Below are 20,204 nucleotides of genomic sequence, written 5' to 3'. Positions count from 1 at the left end.
AAAAACAGACACAATTATGGAAAAATACACAAAAGGACAACAAAACAACAACCCTAAAAATAAATCAAATCACTGCAAATGTATACATAAATAAGAGAAAAATATACAAAACAAACACAAAGATACTCAAAATGACTCATAAAAGCCAAAAACAAAACAAAACTACTCCAAAAACAGAGAAAATGACAATAAAATACACAAAACCGCAGCAAAAACACTGAAAAAGACTCCAAAAACATACAAAATGAGAGAAAAATACACAAAGGACAACAAAAATAGACAAAACAACATAATAAATCAATAAAATGACTGGAGTCAGAGAGGTGTTCATACCTGTAGGATCTTCTCTCTGGTCTCTGAGAGGATCTGCTGCACCTCCTCCTCATGCGCCTCCTTCAGGGTGGCGATGGCGGCCTCGTGTTCGTCGTTTTTCGTGTTGAGCGCATAGATGACCTGAGGAAGAGGAAGAGGAAGAGGTGAGCAGGTGAGCGTTAACTCACTGTTGTTCCCATGGCTCAGGGATTTTTGGCGTTTAAGTAAAATATTAATTAACGAGTGTGTGAGCGTGAAGCGTGAGGATGGAGCAGCACGCCAACATGGAGGAGGAGAGAGAAGCAGTGAAGCAGTATCTGGGATCAGTAGAAAAAGTGGACATTTTTCAAAATAAAATTCCCGGAAAACATACGAAAAATGAACTTATTTTAAAATAATAAATAAATCACATCAAATTGTCCATGGACAGGAACCAGTCTGCGACCCGGTGGTTGGGGACCACTGAAATACAAAAAAGCCCCAGGGTTCTAATCAGCACTGTTGAGTGTAGGGGACATTTTATAAGAGAATGTGGCCCCCCAGACCCCCCTATAATACTTGACCAGGGGCCCTCGCTAGCCTGCCACAAAATCCCGTACACCAGGGGTGTCAAACTATTTTAGTTCAGGGGCCAAATATGACATCGTTTAAGCTTAAGTGGGCCGCAGATATTAGACGGGAAAAAAAGCTATTTCAACATGAATGTCCTTTAGTTTGTTCTTTATATGACGTATAAAACAATCATAAAGTACAGTAAGTGACAGACGTCAGTCCCTGCAGGATTCTCTCTTTTAAATTTCATTGATTTTCTGGCCAATTTTTATTTAACTTTATGGAAATGATGTGATATAATTTCAGGAAAATTGAGTCCTTTGAACAATTTGAGATGAAAATGACTGCAGTCATGTGATAAAAACGATCCTCCAAAGATTGTAGCGTTCCATTAAATTAGTGCATTAGATATCTGAGCTGATTTATCTACAGCTGAATTATTTGGTAATTTGGACAATAATTCATGTTTTTTTCTGTATTTTTAACCTTCTCCTGTGGGCTGAATTTGATTTGGCCCCAGGGCCTTGATTTTGACACATGCCCCCTATGCTGTAAACAACTCCTGGTGAGAACCCTGCCCTCATAGATGTAGAGTTAGGAACGTTTAGCTGTAGCATTATGAAGTTAGTGCATGAGGAATGAGTGCATTCTGAGTGCAGGAAATGAGCTGTGACTGAACAGTGGCCCCCACGCTGCCATGACGACGTTACCACGACTATTCGCTCAGACACTTCACTGACACCCAACACTCATAAATCACACACTGCTGCTTATTGTTTTGGATAAAAAATAAATGACGGCATCTGACCTCTAAACGTGTCCCTAAAATACGGGGGCTTGTCCAGCGATCCCGTCGCAGAGGGAGGATAGCGTTGATAGTGTTGATTTTTACGGTCCCGTGTGAGAAGCTGTCAGACACAACAGCGTGCGGCGCCTCGGCGGGTCAATAATTCATCAGTTTGGGCTGAGCCGAGCGCTGAAGAGCCTCCTCCGTCTGGAGAGTCCATCAACGCGATTAGGAAAAAGCTCGGAAGAGAAATGAGCCTTCAAAGCTTTCCTAAATGGCACTTTTTATGCTTTGCTGGACACAAATGTGTGGTTTCACATTCTTAGTGGGAACATTGTCCAATCTGAGCCTTTGTACTTCATGCTAAATCAGTGTTTCTCATATGGGGGTACGTGTACCCCTAGGGTTACGCAACGGCATTACAGGGGTTACTTAAGAGAGAGAGTGTGAAGAAAATTACAAATGAAAGCATTAAAAATATTGGCAATAAGGGGACACTCAATGAGAGACAAGATCACTACAAAATACATAAAAATAACAGAGAAACACAGGAAACGACACAAAAACACACACACACTGAGATAGAACAATTAAAATAATACCAACACACAAAAACGCACAAAACTAGAGAAAAAAATACTGAATAATAAAAAGAAAAAACTATAAAATACACAAAATAATGATAGAAATTATTTTGATTAGAACATCAACTGAAAATACAAATGTTGGTCCCACATCAGGAGGGAGATGACTGTAAATGATAAAAACTATAGAAATAAATCTATTCAGGAGGCACTAAATACTGTTTCATTCACTTATTTACAAAGTTAGATTCTTTAAAATGTGTTTAAAATGTATTACGCTCTCGCTGTTTTTAGTATTCTGAGCAAAATGTGTCATTTGGACAAAGGGGGTACTTGAGCTAAAAAAGTTTGAGAACCACTGTTATTGGTAAATATCAAGAATATTCCTTCCTTTGGTTTCTGTTGATTCCTTTTAAAACTATTCGGGGGCTTGTCCAGGACCTCCTCCAATAGCTGCAGTGCAATGGGAGCAGAACACACTGGGAACCACAGTTATGAGTGAGCACGAGGATGTAATGATGCTGGTGATTAATGCGATCATTCCTAACTAATTCATAATGGGACCGAAATAGAGCTGCAAAGGAAAGAACGGTAACGAGATCTAAAAATGATTCTTTTTGGACAAATTAAGCACGACAACACATGGCCTCAAAGAGTCAATTTTTCAGATTGTGTGGCCCCTAAAGCAAACACTCAAAATGACTCCAAACACAAATAAACCTGATAAAGAGACACAAATTGACTCCAAAAACACAAAACAACAAGAAATACACACAAAATGAAAGAGAAAAAAGGAAAATGACAAAAGAACAGAGAAAATGACTTTAAAAAACAGACAAAACAACAACAAAAATACATCAAGTAATGTAAAAAAAATATGAAACGGGCAGAAAAATAGACAAAATGACACTAAAACCTCAACAGAAAGACACAAATTAACTCTGAAAACTCACAAAATGTCAGCAAAAATACATAACGTGATAGAAAAATTAAGAAAATGAAAGAAAAATAGACAAAAATTACTCAAAAAACACCACAAACCACAAGAAGATACACAAATTGATTTTTAAAACACAAAACAGCAATGAAAACACAAAAAAAATAGAAATAAGGAAAATGATTTAAAAAAAAAAAAATGACTCCAGAAACATACAAAGCCACAAGAACATACAAACACAACAAAAATACACACACATTGACTCTGAAAACACACAAAATGTGAACAAAAATACATAAACTAAGAAAATGACAAAAAATAGACAAAATGACTTCAAACACACAAAATGACAAAACACAAAATTACAGAAAAATATAAATGACAAACAAAATAGACAAGATGAATCCAAAAAACATACAAAACCACAATAGAAAAAGAAAAATTGACTCTGAAAACACACAAAATGTGAACAAAAACACACAACTTGTTAGAAAAGTTAAAAAAATTACAGAAAAATAGACAGAATGACTCAAAAAACACCAGTAACTACAAGAAAATACACAGATTGACTGTGAAAATACATAAAACAATAGCAGAAGCACACAAAATAACTGTTTTTGTTGTTTTATTAGTGTTTGATTTGTGTGTTTTTGTTGTAGAACGGACCGACCACCCTTCACTCCACAGACACACGTACATACAGTCCAGTGGCGGCTGCTGGTCTTTCATGCAGGGGAAGCTCATTTTCTGCCTACTTCAGAAAATGTATCTGTTTATTTAAATGTGAATTCTAGTAGAATTCACATTTTGTTGTCAACAACTATTTGTAGATTATCACACACGCACGCGCGCGTAGCTGCTGCGCGCTGGAGTGTGAGTGTTTGGTCAAAAGTCTCACAACACAAGCAGTAACAGTCTCCACAAACACCAAAAACAGACACTAGGTTTGTCAGAAGTTAATTCGCTATGAGAGGATCAGCAAAGTCTCCGTGTCAACACAGAGCAACGGACTGAAATATTTGAAAAACCCGCCTGTGTGCTTACAACGTCATACTCTCTGATTGGCTCATTTCGCTGTCAATCAGAATTGAATTAGCCTGAGACAGATCATCCAATCATCATCCATTATTCCAGCGTCCGGAACAGACAGATCCAGCCCACTGCTCCATAGACCTCCTGTGAAGCTCGGCGTCCGATAGGCGGGACTAAGTGCGTCATAACTGAGCATTTATCCAATGAGCGTCTAGTTTGACTGCAGTGGATCAACCCCTAAATCGTCTCCCATTGAAATCAATTGAAGCTGAACTTCACCACTGTTTATTAACACTGTGACGCTGCGGTAATGAATGAAGAACGTCACGCTGTCACTGTCAGTTTCCTGTTATAAGAAGCTGATTCTGAACTAAACATACATGTGTTCTGTCATATATTTGGTCAATGAAATGTACACACAACACTACATATTTGACCACTGATTTTAGGGGAAGCTGAGGTTCCCTTGTAGTCTTAAAGCATCCGCCACTGATACAGTCCCCAGGGGGGGCAGCTGGAGCTGGAGCTGGTGGAGGAGTGCAGTGACCCACAGAAGTGGAGACCATAAAGAGGTCTGCGCTGATGACAGATGTGCTTTCAACGTTTCAATGATTCCTGAGCTCATTTTTCAGCCAGCAAACGGCGCAGAGAGAGAATCTGCTGCTGGTTCACTCAGAAATGAATCATTTTCATCCTCAGCTCGTCTAAATTATTCAACTATCTCATCAGCTTTTAGGAAGTAGAGGAAGAAGAACCAGCTGAAATCTCCATCACGCCACAGAGAGAGACAGATCAGTGGATTTGGAGAAGACACACACACACACACACACACACAGAGAAAGACACACAACTACTGACAACATTAATAAGTCTATTAGGGGGAATAAAGTCAGCAACATGATGGTCCATTGTTCTATGAATCTGTGATAACCACATTTATTTATTCATAATAATAATATCCACTGTTATCCAGAAACGTTTATTATTATTTGTGTCATAGTATATAGTCTAAGTTCCCAAAGTGGGGTACGTAAATGGTCATGGGGGTACAGTACATGAATGAAAAATAAAAATTGGAAACTAGAATATAAATTAACATGCTGTCAGGAGCCTCCATGCATTGCCACAAATTACACATTAGCTGATGTAAGAGTAACCATGGTGACAGAGAAACAATCTCATCAAAAACTCTCAAATATAATGAGAGCTACATTGATTTACTGATTGACATTCTTAGGGGATTGGGGTCGGGGGGCGCAGACCCATCCGCCCACAGACCCTATGTCCTTTTTTATTTTTTTGGTTCCGTCTGGTGTGAAACAAAAGAAGAAGTGTGTCTAAATAAAAAAATAAAATCTGTCGTGTTTGTTTCTCAGTTGGAACCCTTTGTGAGCTGTTGTAATTGGTCCTCATTGTGTTTTGTTTCTGTGTATTATGGAATTGTGTGCATGGGGTAAAGCATGAATAAGTGGTGTACTGTACTTCAGCCTTTATTTATAGATTATTACTTTTTTCTTTTTGATGTAAAGCCTTTGTTTTAATGACTGAATGAAAAATATGTGACATTACATCAGTGGTTCCCAACTGTGGGTCGTGACCTCATTTTAATATCACACATTTTCAGCATCTCCAGAGACTTTTTTTCTTTCTAGGATTAGTATTTGATGTTGCCAGCATTAGCGCACAGAGTGACGAGATGAGTCATCTATTTTTATACTTCATTTTATTTCAACTACATTTGTATTTGAGAAAGTGAAAGTATAGAACACAGTTTGTTTTGTGTGTGTGGTGTTCTAATTTCAAATGAACAATAATTAACACATTTTCAAAAATACATTTTTACTCAATTTTTTTTTATTACTATGAATTATTAGACATTTCAGGGGACCTCATTTGAATTCCAGGCTACCCCAAGGTCACAACCCCAAGGTTGAAAAACACTGCATTACATCATGATGTTTTTTAAGCGTTAAATGTCTGAAGGGGTACGGGAACGTTTGGGAACCACTGGTATATAGTCATCTTACAGATGTAAATCCTTAAAACCATACCTGTCAAATATCCCGTTTTTTACCCCTCTTTCCCGCCATCTTCCCGTATTAGTATGTTCCCGTAAATATCCCGTATTTTAAAGTAATAATTATTAAAAGATGTCTTACTAAACTGAACGCCGTCACTAGCATCGTGAGAACTTCCTCCTGAAATGACCTGAGTGACAGCTCTCGTATTATTAGTGTCGACCGCGTCAACAAACCCAGAAACAACTCAGAACAGAGATGATGAATGAAAACGTTCCGGTGAAAAAAAACAAAGAACTGGTGTAAATACGTTGTAAAATATAACATAGAGTTTATCTTCATAAAGACCATCAGGATGTGACACAGTTACACGTTCTGTTAGATTAATAACTGATATTATAACGTCTACCACAGCAGAAGGAACCACGTAAGTCACCATGAAAAATCATCCAATCACAAGCTCCACAAATATACACTGTTTATAAAGTGTTAAATAATGTAAAGTCTGTAATAAATGTGTTTAATAAGTCATTAGTGAATACCAGAGAACCACATGAGTGATCATGAGAAATTATAATAAAATAAAATGTTATAATGTCTAACTTAAAGACAAGCAACATGAAATTAACAGTAAATATGCAACGTGTTGACTTGTTTATAAACTGTAAATATATTAAATAAACACATGTGCTTCATATACACATTTATGTTTTTATTTAGGCTGTTTTATCATTTAGGAATTAGGGCTGGACGATATATCGAGATTCAAGATGTATCGAGTTTTCTATTTTGGCGATATAGGAAACTGTAATATTTCATATATATGTATATATTATAGCTTATTATGTATCAAAATACTAGCTTTAGGCAAGGCAAGGTAAATTTATTTGTATAGCGTATTTCATACTCAAGGCAACTCAATGTGCTTTACATGATAAAACATTCAATTGTTTAAAATCATCAGTAAAATCAATTAAAATCATCAGTAAAATCATCATGACATCAACAACATAAATAAATCTCTCTCTCAATCATATGCAGTAGAGAAAAAAAGTGCCTTTAACTTTGATTTAAAAATGTTCACATGTGATGCTGACTTCAGCTCTGCTGCAGTTTGTTGCTGTTTTTACTTCTCAGAACAACATGTAAAGCTCAGTTAGATGATTAATGACTGAGTGACACATATTGATCAGCTGTTTGTTAATAAATGTCCCTGTGTAGCATTTTTCATCAGTAAATTTAACCCAGAATTGTTTTTCTGGTCAGACTTTATTTGATAAAATTATCTAGATTTATATCATATATCATCATGTTGAGAAAAAATATTGAGATATGAGTTTTGGTCCAAATCACCAGCCCTAGTAGGAATGTTCACAGCATTTTAATGTTAATAAAGGTCGATCTACCAGATTATAATCACAGAATTTTATTTAGTAAGTGATTAGATTTCTTATACACTTATATTAAAATATAAGACATACTGGAGCTTAGTTGGGTGGGTGGGACGGCTCGTAGTGGGCGCCAGAAAATTTCCCTTATTTTCAAATCCAAAACTTGACAGGTATGGTTAAAAGTGACCAAAAATGGTGGAAAAGGTGGTGAAATAGAATTTTAAAAACCACAGAAAATGGTTAAAAGGTTCAAATTGTGAGGAATGGAATTGAAAAATGTACGAAAAATTGTTTAAACTGGCAAATAATGGGCATTACAAAGTGTGAATGTGATTAAATTGACAAAAAAGAGCATGAAACATGGTGGAAAGAGGTTAAAAGTGACAAAAAATAGTGGAAAAGGAGGTGAAATGGGATTTTAAAAAACACAGAAATTGGTTAAAACTTGCAAATTAGAGTGGACAAAAATGGACAGAAAAACTGGTAAAAAGGGTTTAAAGTGTCAATATTGGAAAAGTCAGTTTAAACTGGCAAATAATTGGTCACAAATCCTGAATGTGGTTAAATTGGCAAAAAATAAGCATGAAATATGGTAAAAAGAGGTTAAAAGTGACAATAATGGGTCATCATATGAGACATTAGGTGGAAAAGTGGTGGAAAGGGTTTATAAATGTTGGGAAAAATGTGCAGAAAAAGCATTCAAATGTGATGTAGAATCAGAATCAGAATTCCTTTATTAATCCCAGGGGGAAACTGCTTGAGAAGTGTCAGAAACGGGAGTAATGTAGCAAAAACGCATGAAAAAAAAGCAAATATATGACAAGAAAAAGTGATTAAACAGGTTAAAATATGGTATAGGTGCAAAAAAGGATAAAAATAAGCAAAAATGGGCTTAAATTGTTCAAAAAACATTTTTAGTTTGTTGCAGGCCTCTGGTGACCCCCTCCCAGTGTCTCGTGATACCAAATGGAACCACGGAAATTGGTTAAAAGTTACAAAATAGAGTGAAAAACATAAAACGGATGGAAAAAGTGTTAAAAGGGGTTCAAAGTGTCAATATTGGAACAACTAGTCTGAGCATTTACTTTAAATTGATAAATTATGGGAATGACAAATCGTGAGTGTGGTTAAATTGGCAAAAATAAGCATGAATATGGTGAAAAATGACAATAATGGGTCAACATATGTGACATTAGGTGGAAAGTGTTAATAAGTGCTGAAAATGACGCAAAAATACATTAAAAGGAGCAAAAAAATGGAAAGTTTGGTGTAGTTGCAAAAAAAGGGTAAAATAAAGCAAACATTGGCTCAATTTGTTATAAAATAATAGTTTGTAAAAGGTATTTGGCATTTGGTGACCCCCCCCCACCCCTCCCATTGGAAACAAAACAGACAAAGGGTGAGTTTTAGGAGGATTGTACGTAGAATATAAACACATTTATTCCTGCAGCAGAGGCTGATTATTGTCATGGCTCATTTCCTTCACATGGAGCAGAAACGATCCGTCTCTAATGGGTTCTTATGATGTGTTAACTTTAAGATTTATGGCCTCTGATTTCCTATGATTATGGATAACGGACAGAGAATACAGAATTCTCTTCTTGAAACTAAATGTCACAGAATATAACCTCATTTGCATGTTTAGGTACAACATCACACACGTACTATTTCCCTCTGTAAACTGGTGATTTAATTCCAATTTTCCCAGATCACAGAAAATAGACGTAAATATACAGAAATAGCAATATTCAAGCAGAAATTGAAATTGTCTTGGGAAGAAATTGATTTTGTGTCACAATACTTTTCCTCACTGAACAGTGTGAGTGTTCATTGCCATCAATCTGACGATACAATACAGTCACAATATGATATATCTCAATATATCCTGATGCTAAACAATATATTACAATATCAATAATTACAAATTTCATCTTTTACAAGTACAAATGGTTTGAAATACAATTTAGTTTTGTTTTTTTTTAACCAGTAAATGATAACTAACAGTAATTCAACCACAAATATCAAAAACAAGTGGCATGTTTATCAAATGACATTTTTCAAAAAAGTTTAACTATTGCTTCTACACCAGATTCTGATTCTGTTAAGTTCTTAAATTGTTTTTTTTTTTTTTTAAAGTAACCACATACTTAGGGCTGGGCAAAAAAAAAAAAAAAATCGATTTATCGAATTTGTGGATAAAAATGATTTTTATTTTGCAAATTTGAGTTTAAAAAAAAAAAAATGTTTTTTTTTCTTCTTTTCCCACCAGTTTTTACCGACTTTTTCACGTTCCGTCCTTGTGGGTTACCGTAGTGCGACGTGAGCCCGCCCCCTCTTTGTTTACATGTGTTAACCCTTTCAGTAGGCTATACAGTATGTGTGACACAGACATCTTTTATTCACACTATAATGAGATGCTAAGGGAAGAGTTTAACATGTTTTTAATTGTAATGTTATAAAATATGTAGTTTTCTGATTTCTTAATCAGAAAATTGAAGTGACTGTGAAGTAGTTGTTGTTGCTCTTTTGCTTAAATCTGGGTTAAAGCTTGAAATTATTGAATGACAGAGAATTATTGACTTTTTATTTTAGGATGTATTTTAACTCTAGAGGAAAATCACAGCAATAAAGTTGCACTTTTGACAATATATCTGATGTCTGCAGTTATTTTTAAGTGCATTGAATAAAATTAATTTTTTTTTCAAGCCAAAATTGCCCAGCCCTACACATACTGTACCATCTATAAAAGTGTCCAGTATGTTTGATGAAAATGAAGTGCAATCAACTTCCAGCTAAAATGCATTGAGGAGTGAGGTAGTTTATGTGCTATGCATGTGTTAATTAAATGGTTTTCTCTTTAAAACATTTTTTGTATTATATGATAATTGCGCTGTGAAATATCGTGATATATCGCCAAATTGATTTTTCATGTGCTAATCTGAAGAAATATGAAATTATAAACATATTTTGGCAATCACACATGTAACATAAGTACAAATGTAAAAAAGTCCTGACCTCTTTAATGGATCAATGTTTTAGATTCAATAACAACATGATGACAAAAAACTTGTTTGCCAAAAAAATAAATTGGGGGTGGGGCTTGTTCAGGACTTGAGCCCAGGACCTCCTCCAATAGATACAGTGCAACTTGTCCAAAAATAAAAACTTTCCAATGTTTTTATTGTTCTTTTCTTTGCAGCTTTATTAGCGTCTCGTTATAATTGAGTTGAGAATCAATCACCAGCATCATCACGTCTTCATTGTGCTCACTCATGTCTTCCCAGTAGTTTGTCAAAAAACTTTCTGAGAAAGAAGAGTGCCATCTTCCATCCGCCCCTCGCCCCCAGAGGACACCAGTGTAAATGACAGCGCCAACAGGCGGATCAATAACGAGACGGATAAATACCACGCGAATGCTGCCAGGGCGGGAACGATGAGAAACTCTCAGAGACTCTAAAACACAGCTGACAAAAAAGAAAAAGAGTTAAAAAAGTAATTAAAATCCCCTTTTTGGTCTGATGGAAGGACATGAGGTGGAACCCTGGATGTTTCAGAGATTACAGGTTCTCCCTCAGTGTGTGAAGGCTGCCAAACAATTAAATAAATGAATTTATTTTATTGCATAACTGTGACCATCACCAGCCCTCCCTAAGGAAGGGTAAGACACACTTTATTAAAGGGAGAATATAAAAAGAAAGGGCAGTGTTACACCTGGGTGGGAGGGGAAGGGGGGAAGGGAACAGGGAAGAGTTGATTATTTTAAAGTGAGATGTGAAGATGTAGTTGTGCTTATTGTGTTGTGTAATGAAGCCAGTCTGGTGACCAGTGTGAAGCTTAGGTATAATGATGGTGGCTGTGGACAGAGGGAAGGAGTGAGTGGTAATACCTAAAACAGGTATTTGGGATCTAACATGTAAAGATGTCTGTCACAGCAGCATTAGAGGGATCCTGCACTGTTTTAATAGATGTGGTCTAAAACCTTTGAAATGTACTTATTAGTAGATCTATGTCTAACAAAACACATTATTATGCATCATATTTGTTTTATTACCTTTTAAAAATAGGACTACTTTACAGTTCTAGAGCCTGTGTTCCTCCATCTTGAAATCACATGATTGATGACATCACACAGCCCCACTGCCTGTAAACATCCCATTGTTTTCTATTAGAGTGAAACATTCAGCATGATTTTTAGATCATTTAGCAGATTTTTCAGTCAACATAACAACTTGTGCTGCTAATAGTGTAATAATAATCAAAAAAAGGTAAAGATGCTGATGTAAACCTCTTTCGTTTGAAGAAAGAGAAAAAAAACAGTGTGACCTGATCAGTGGGGTGGCAGACGCCCCAGTGGTATCTGTCATGGTGTCCTTGGGCAAAACACTTCACCCACATTGCCTAGTATGAATGTAGTGTGTGAGTGAGTGCTGGTGGTGGTGGGAGGGGCCGATGGTGCACTACGGCAGCCATCTGCAACTATTTTTTAATCCTCTTCCTGGAAACAAAAGAGGTTTACATTCACGTCTTTAACTTTTCCTGATTATTTAGAGCAAACAAAAGCAGCACATGTTGTTATTTTGACTGAAAAAGCTGCTAAATGATTTAAAAAGCTGCTAAATGATCTAAAAAGCTGCTAAATGATCTAAAAAGCTACTAAATGATCTAAAAAGCTGCTAAATTATCCTAAAAGCTGCTAAATGATCTAAAAAGCTACTAAATGATTTAAAATGCTACTAAATGATCTAAAAAGCTGCTAAATGATCTAAAAAGCTGCTAAATGATCTAAAAAGCTGCTAAATGATCTAAAAAGCTACTAAATGATCTAAAAAGCTGCTAAATGATCTAAAAAGCTACTAAATGATTTAAAAAGCTACTAAATGATCTAAAAAGCTGCTAAATGATCTAAAAAGCTGCTAAATGATCTAAAAAGCTACTAAATGATCTAAAAAGCTGCTAAATTATCCTAAAAGCTGCTAAATGATCTAAAAAGCTACTAAATGATTTAAAATGCTACTAAATGATCTAAAAAGCTGCTAAATTATCCTAAAAGCTGCTAAATGATCTAAAAAGCTACTAAATGATTTAAAATGCTACTAAATGATCTAAAAAGCTGCTAAATTATCCTAAAAGCTGCTAAATGATCTAAAAAGCTACTAAATGATTTAAAATGCTACTAAATGATCTAAAAAGCTGCTAAATTATCCTAAAAGCTACTAAATGATCTAAAAAGCTACTAAATGATCTACTACTACTAAAAATCAGGCTGAATGTTTCACTCCAATAGAAAACAATGGGATGTTTACAGGCAGTGGGGCCATGTGACATCATCAATCACAAAGGCTCTAAAACTGTAAAGTAGTCCTATTTTTAAAATGCGTTTAAACAAATATGGTGCAAAATGATGCCTTTTGTTAGACATAGATCTGATAATAATAGTACATCTGTAAAAACATTGGAGGATCCTTTCAACACCATTGCAGTTCTATTTAGTAATCTATATCGGTGGGTGTGTTGAAGCTTTAGACATCCTGTTTAGTGACCAAGTTAAAACACACCAAACTAACGACCACGACTTAAAGAACGATGGATCTGCTTCAGATTTTCTCCAAGGTTTCGGTGCCGTCGAGCTGTACAATATGAAAAAAAAAAAAAACTCTAGAAAGTGTCAGCTCTGTACTCGTTTTCATCCATCTCTTCATCCGCTGATGAGACTTTGATGATAATGGCCGTGTCTAATGGCTGCCATTTCACTGGTGTGATGCTGCTTTAGTGGTCATTTTCTACCTCACAATTCCCAGGTTTTTTTCTTATGGAAACCAGAGACACTCCATCCTTCACCTATTTATCGTCTTAACCAAACAGGGGCAACAGGCAGCCCTCAGCCTTTTTATTTTGTGCCTCCCCAAAACAAACCCTCAAACAGTGTGATTTAAAAATTAGAAAAAATATGAAAATCCAACACTTTAATAACGGACAAAACAATTGAAAAATGCACTAAATGTCAACAAAAACACATAAAAGGTCGCAAAAATAAACAAAACAACCAGAAAATACCAAAATATGCACAAAAAAACTCCAAATTCACACAAAACTGCACTATAATACACTAAGCAACAACAAAATACACAAAACAACAGAAAAGTACATGAAAAACAACAAGTACAGCAAAAATGTAAGAAAATGCATAAAATTTACAAAATACACAAAACAGCACAATAATACACCAAAATTACACAAAACAACAGAAAAATACATGAAAAAATGACAATATAAAAAAATGAAACAAACTAAGATTGGAAAGTGTCTTATTTGTATGGTTGCCGTACGGACAACCCCCCGTGCTATTGGTACGGTTATCAAAGTCCAAATACGTAGCGTCTTAGGGTGAGTTTAGGTTATAACCCAATATCGCAACAATTTTTAGGGTTAGGGTTAGGCTTAGTCATGTGACCTAAACTGGCCAAATAGGGGTGCTGCATACGGATAGAATGTTAGTATATTGATACGGCAACCGTACGGACAGCCACTGCCTTATTTTAAATGCTGACACAGTTGTGTGGTTTCCTACTGTGTGAACAGTTGCTCGTCACTGCTCTATATCTACACCACAGTTTGCAGTCAGTCACACACACACACACATGAACACACACAATGGTGGGAGTTAGTCTAATCCTGCAGACATGGGCAGCACGTCGTTTCATTTACACCAAGTTGGTATTTTCCATTTTCCAGGATGAAATTAGCCAACACGGAGCGAGAGCGAAGCCTAATTACTTTAATTATAATGCTGTGGTAGGGATCTCTTAACTGTAAGGTGCACCTTAATCTGCAGCTAATTACAGGAGGCTGTGTACTGGGAGAAGTGGTGGTGATGGGGAGAAATGGGAGGAAATAGTTTTTTTTAATCAGATTTATTGCAGTAGAAACTGTGATTCCTAATCATGTGCTCAGTACAGATCAGGTTTATAACATCAGGTGTGTTTTATGTATTAGGGATGGGCGATATTATCAACTCACCGATATTATCGTCATCGAAAATGTAACATCGGTGACCGTTTTAACTTATCAACGTACAACGGCGGCACGGTCAATCCCATTAAAAAAAGGGGTGTAAGGATACACTGAACACATGCAACTACCTACTTACCTACCTTACATTCCTACCAACCAACCTAGAAAATTATCTACCTACTTTACCTACTTACCAACCAACCTAGAAAATGATCTACCTACTTACTTAACCTACCTTACATGTTTACCTATCTAACTTACCTACCTACATATCTATACCCACCAATCTACCTAACTATCTATTTATCTTACCTACCTATCTACTTATCTAACCTACATACCTACTGACCGTACCTACCTACCCTATACAGTGGGGCAAAAAAGTATTTAGTCAGCCACCAACTGTGCAAGTTCTCCCACTTAAAAAGATGAGAGGCCTGTAATTATGATCATAGGTAAACCTCAACTATGAGAGACAATATGAGAAACAAAAATCCAGAAAATCACATGACATGTGTATTAGGGTCTTTTTTCATTTTTCTCATTGTTGTCATGCAAGTTGATCCAAATTACAACAAAAAACAACCATTAAAACACTAGGCACACACTTCAGTGTGTGTGTGCATTAATGATGATATTTGTGTGTGTGAAGCTGCAGAGGTGAAATAAGACATCAAAGGCGGCCCTCCATTCTCAGAGACAATAAAGGAGGATCATTGGTCGTCTTGCTTTCTCCCCACCAGAGAGCAACAAGTAGGATTCAGGCTGAACGCAGTGTGTGCGTGTGTGTGTGCGTGTGTGTGTGTTACGGCTCCTTTCATCTCCCTGCAGGCTTTGACAGCAGCTCTTTGGCTCCTTAATGGGGGTGCACTGTGAGTCTTTCACCTGCTCTTTCTCACTGATGGTTTCCTTCGACTCCATTAGATTCTCTCAGTCTGGGATTAACTTTTGTTGTCACGGTTACAACCCCAGCACCACAACACAAAAGCCTGGGAAAGAAGTGGCTGCTCTGAAAAGGCAGATCTGTAGGGTCCAATGACCAATCAGCTTTCAGCACTGAGGAGCTACTGGGACCAGTAGGCAGATGGGTAGGTAGGTAGGTCAGGTATTTAGTAGGTAGGTAAGATAAGTAGGTATAAGGTAGGTAAGTATATGTGTGGGTAGGGGGCGGGTAGGTAGGTAGATAGATAATTTGAGAAGTAGCTACGAAGGGAGGTAGGTAAAGTACATAGCTAGGTAAGTGGGTAGGTAAGGTAGGTACAAGTAGATAGGTAAGGTAAGTGGGTAGGTAAGGTAGGTAAGGCAGATAGGTAGGTATTGTAGGAGATCATGTCTATGACAGATACCACGGCACACTTTTTTTAACCACAGGAACAGTGAATATCCCCATTTGTCCTCCTTACTCCTTCACAAACTGACAAAAAAATGAGCCTGCAGGAATTTTCTAAGCACATGCTTTTCCCCCCTCCCTTATCTCTCCCAGACACTGAGAACATATGGCATGGCAGGAACTCTTCCTTTGTTCTGCTGTCCAAGAATTAACAAGGAAAAATAAAAGTGAACTCAAAATCTTTGATGCAATGTTGAAATGAAATTCTCAAATTTAAAGCTAAAGGCACAGTGGAAACGCTACATGGGCGCGGCAGAAAAAGGATGCTGTCGTCAACTGATGTCGTGTCCGGTACCTGAAGCCAAAGGTGGATAACAATCACTGGGTGACAGCTGAGGAACTGTGACAGGACTTGTCGGTACTCAGGTTTTGGCCCAGACAATAAGGCGCACACTGCAAAATGAAGGCCTCTGTGCCAGAACTCCCATGCCCACCCAACTGCTGACTCCAATGCACAAGAAGAGTTGACTTCATTGTGCCAAAAACCACAAAGGTCTTAGGATGCTGTTCTCTATAGGGACAAGACAAAATTGGAACTGTTTGTGCCTATGGATCAACAATATGTCTAGAAGAGGAGAAATGAGTCCTATGAAGAACACGTTGCCTACTATGAAGCATGGTTGGGGTCAGTCATGCTCTGGGGCTGTTTTGCTTCTTCAGGTAGAGGGAATCTCCAGCGTGTGCAAGGTACCGTGAATTCATTTATCTACCAGAAAATCTTGGGTTTAAATGTCATGCAGTGAGAGTCAAAGCTGAAGCGTGGGAGACGTTGGACCTTTCAACAGGACAACGATCCCAAGCATACAGTACCTCCAAATCTACCATAGCTTTGTTGCAGACAAAGGGCTGGAAGATTCTGGAGTAGCCATCACAATCGCCTGACTTAAATCCCATAGAAAATCTCTCGTGGGACTTGAAGAAGGCTTTTGCAGCACGCAAGCCCAAGAATGTCAATGAACTGAAGACCTTTGCCCATGAGGAATGGGCAAAGGTCAACGTAGATGAATGAGTGGGTAGGTAAGTAGGTAGAAAGATAATTCAATAGATATGTAGGTAGGTAGATGGGTACGTATGTAGGTAGTTAAAGGGTACCTGTAGTGAAAATGTATGTAACAAAAAATGTGCTTAATGTATTACTAATAAACAAAATATGTGCACATTTTTTATTAAAAAAAACACATTAAAAGGACTTTTTAGAACGATTTTATACCTTGGGGGATAAACTATGGAGAGCCGCCATTTTGGTGAAGATATGACGCACTTGTGTTCACTGGTGCATTGTGGGAGGTAGAAGTGTAAAAGGTGTGTTTGCATTGTAGAAAGTGTCGTTTTTCTGTTGGCGCCGTGTGTAACCACTCCTCCAGTGATAAAAGTGTAGCATCCAGGTTGTATGTTAGGAGAGGATTAATGATCACCTTTCTCACCAACTACCTGCTTGTTGTATGTGGCCCTGTTGCAACTCAGCATCTGAATTAGCCTAACGGAAAGAGCTAATTTTAGCAGTAGAAACAAGCCATGGCTGTGTAGTTAGATGTTGGAAGTCAACAAATATGGTTAGCAACTGTGATGAAAGGAAAGGAAATCTGTTCATGGACGGGATGATGCTCCACTACCTCTGAGGATCAGCATCTGACAACACCGTAAAGAAAAGGTAACAGTTCAACATTTAGCCATGAGGAAGTAAGAGGGAACAATCTGGTGGGGGTGCGGTTACTGCCATAACATCCACCCATGTAAGCAGAAACATAGCAGTGCTCTGAACAAGTACGTTTACAAGCTGCATTCAACAACTTTCTGTGAAATGCTGTTGTGACCGCGTCTGATTTCAGAAGTAACTTTGTCTTGGTGCCCATTAGCTTAGCCCATTAGCTTATCCCATTAGCTTAGCCCACAGAACCCTCTCATAGCAGCTCAGCTTGAAGCGGTCCTCACATACCACATCACATAACTGTGAAGTCACCACTAACGTCTGATGACACGTGTTGTGTTGATGTTGACAAACACGTCTGTTCACCGCATCGTCACCACATAATAAACAGTGTGTGTGTGTGTGTGTGTGTGGGCAGCTACACACCCAGTGCCTGATGGACTGAGCGTAATGAAAGCTTGAAGTCGCTCACAAAGGCAGGCACTGACAGACCGTTGAAATGAAATGTGTCTTTTTTTCGGGGCTGCCTCCGGGCTCTGAAGGACGCCTCGGCTTTTAGAGGATTAGCAGCAACAGTCTGTGCCAATAATGGAGTGACTTTCTTTGTGGTGGAGACAGAAATACAAGGACATTAGATGTGGTCGTTGGCAATCGACAACGTTTCAGCAGCAGCGGTGACAACACGCTGGAAAATTACACACGAAATACTGCAATTCATCTTCAGGCGCCTTTTTAAACATACTTTTGGAAACGCTTCATTTACTCCTTCCCCGAGCACTGTGTGTGTGTGTGTGTGTGTGTGTGTGTGTGTGTGTGTTTTTATGTTGGTGAATGTCAGGAGCTGAAAAAAAGTCTTTATGTCACCAGTTAAGGCTCAAAAACCTCAGAAACAAGCTTGATTTGTAACACTTTTAAACGTCATTGCTTTGAGATCAGTGGCCAACGTGGTCGGGCTAGGGCTACACAATGTATCAACGTTTTAAATTAAATTAAATTGATTTTCCCTTTAAGCTCGTTACAGTGCAGCTATCTTTTTTCTGTCTGTGTTCTCCTGGTCTCACACTGTGAAAAGAAGTGTCGGAGTTTGTGAAAAGAGGATTTCTTTGCTCAAAAAGGGTAAAAGTAGGTCAGGGGTTGTTAAAATGTTACAAATTCATAGTTTGGGGCGAAGGAAACAAACTAAAGTCTGCTACAGAAACAGCAACACAAACTTAGGGAGCATTTAAACCACATGCTTCACTAAGTCTAACTTTAAAAATACATAAAAGGACAAAAACAGACAAAATGACTCCAAAAACACACAAGAGACTTCAAATATATACAAAAATAACAAATACTATGTAAAACAAAAACTAAATTACACAAAATTACTCTAAACACACTAAAAAATGACAATAAAAATACACAAAATGACATCAAAAATACCCAGAATTACAGAAAAATACACAAATTACTCCGATTACACACAAGACAACGGCAAATATAAACAAATGTAACAAAAAATACACCAAATTAAATTGAAGTTACATAAAATATCTCCAAAAACACACAAGAAAAACATAAAATGAGAGTAAAATACACAAAATGACTGAACACATGCAAAACGACAATAAAAATAAGCAAATTGACATAAGAAATACCCAGAATTACAGAAAAATACACAAGACAACTACAAATATAAACAAAAATAACCACAAATACACATAATAAAAACTAAATTAAAGCTGCAAACAGCGATGAACGGGCCCTCGCAACCACATGCACGTCAGGCTACTTACAGTAGCTCTACAAACTTTATAACTTCCATAAGCATAGAACAACATCCTAGTGAACAGGCTGCTAAGAGGAATATTTACATCTATAAAGATTCAACTTTATTTGCAAGATTGTTTTCTAACACAACCAAATAACCATGTATGTTTAAAACAAAAATATGAATGTGTGAAGTACATTAACAGTGCAGTGTTGGATGCAAGACAGAGCTCTCTATAAAAGCAAGGAATCACTGTTTCTGTGTGTGTGTGTGTGTGTGTTCGTTCCTCAAATATCTCTGCGGATCAGGATCAGACTAACCTGAGACTTTCAACATGGCTGCTGCTTGGTTCAAGGGTGGGTGTGCGACATCGGATTTGTTTGTACTGCAATGATACTGTTAATAAATTATTTCATAAATAAATGCAGGGCTCGAGACTGCGAGTAAGCTGGTCGCATATTTTTTCAGTGTGTGTGAGTAAAAATTTCATCTGGTCATATCTGTTCGATGTGAAAATCCAAAAGGAGGAAACTTCCTTGTTCTGTTGAGTCTTCCTCCTGTGAATCAGGGTCCGACATAGACATAGACATAGACATAGACATAGACGCGCTGCCATGTCCTCAAACACACGCTGCTGCACCAACACTGGGGACAGACACGTTCCGTGCTGCGTTCACAGACACTGAGACAAACACTCAAATCTGCTGTGTCACCAACACTGGGGACAGGCGTTCGGGCACGCGGAGCAACAGAGAGCATGGGGGGCACGACGAACGGATGTGAGGCGGG

The 20,204-nt window shown here is 37.5% G+C and overlaps 1 protein-coding gene across 2 annotated transcripts in view; it reads right to left on the bottom strand.

The window, feature by feature from the left end:
- Window positions 1-20,204, bottom strand: part of fam184ab (family with sequence similarity 184 member Ab) — a 135,579-nt gene that overhangs the window by 56,800 nt on the left and 58,575 nt on the right. For both annotated transcript variants that reach the window (XM_028440546.1, XM_028440547.1), the window contains exon 2: window positions 334-453. In XM_028440546.1, the coding sequence (XP_028296347.1) occupies window positions 334-453 (120 nt within the window). The remainder of the gene's footprint in view (window positions 1-333; window positions 454-20,204) is intronic.

This window comes from Gouania willdenowi (assembly GCF_900634775.1).
Source record: "Gouania willdenowi chromosome 24 unlocalized genomic scaffold, fGouWil2.1 scaffold_320_arrow_ctg1, whole genome shotgun sequence".
In the NCBI taxonomy this organism is placed as follows: domain Eukaryota; kingdom Metazoa; phylum Chordata; class Actinopteri; order Blenniiformes; family Gobiesocidae; genus Gouania; species Gouania willdenowi.
The sequence above is the reverse complement of the archived record's forward strand: the minus strand, read 5'-3'. Positions and strand labels throughout refer to the sequence as shown.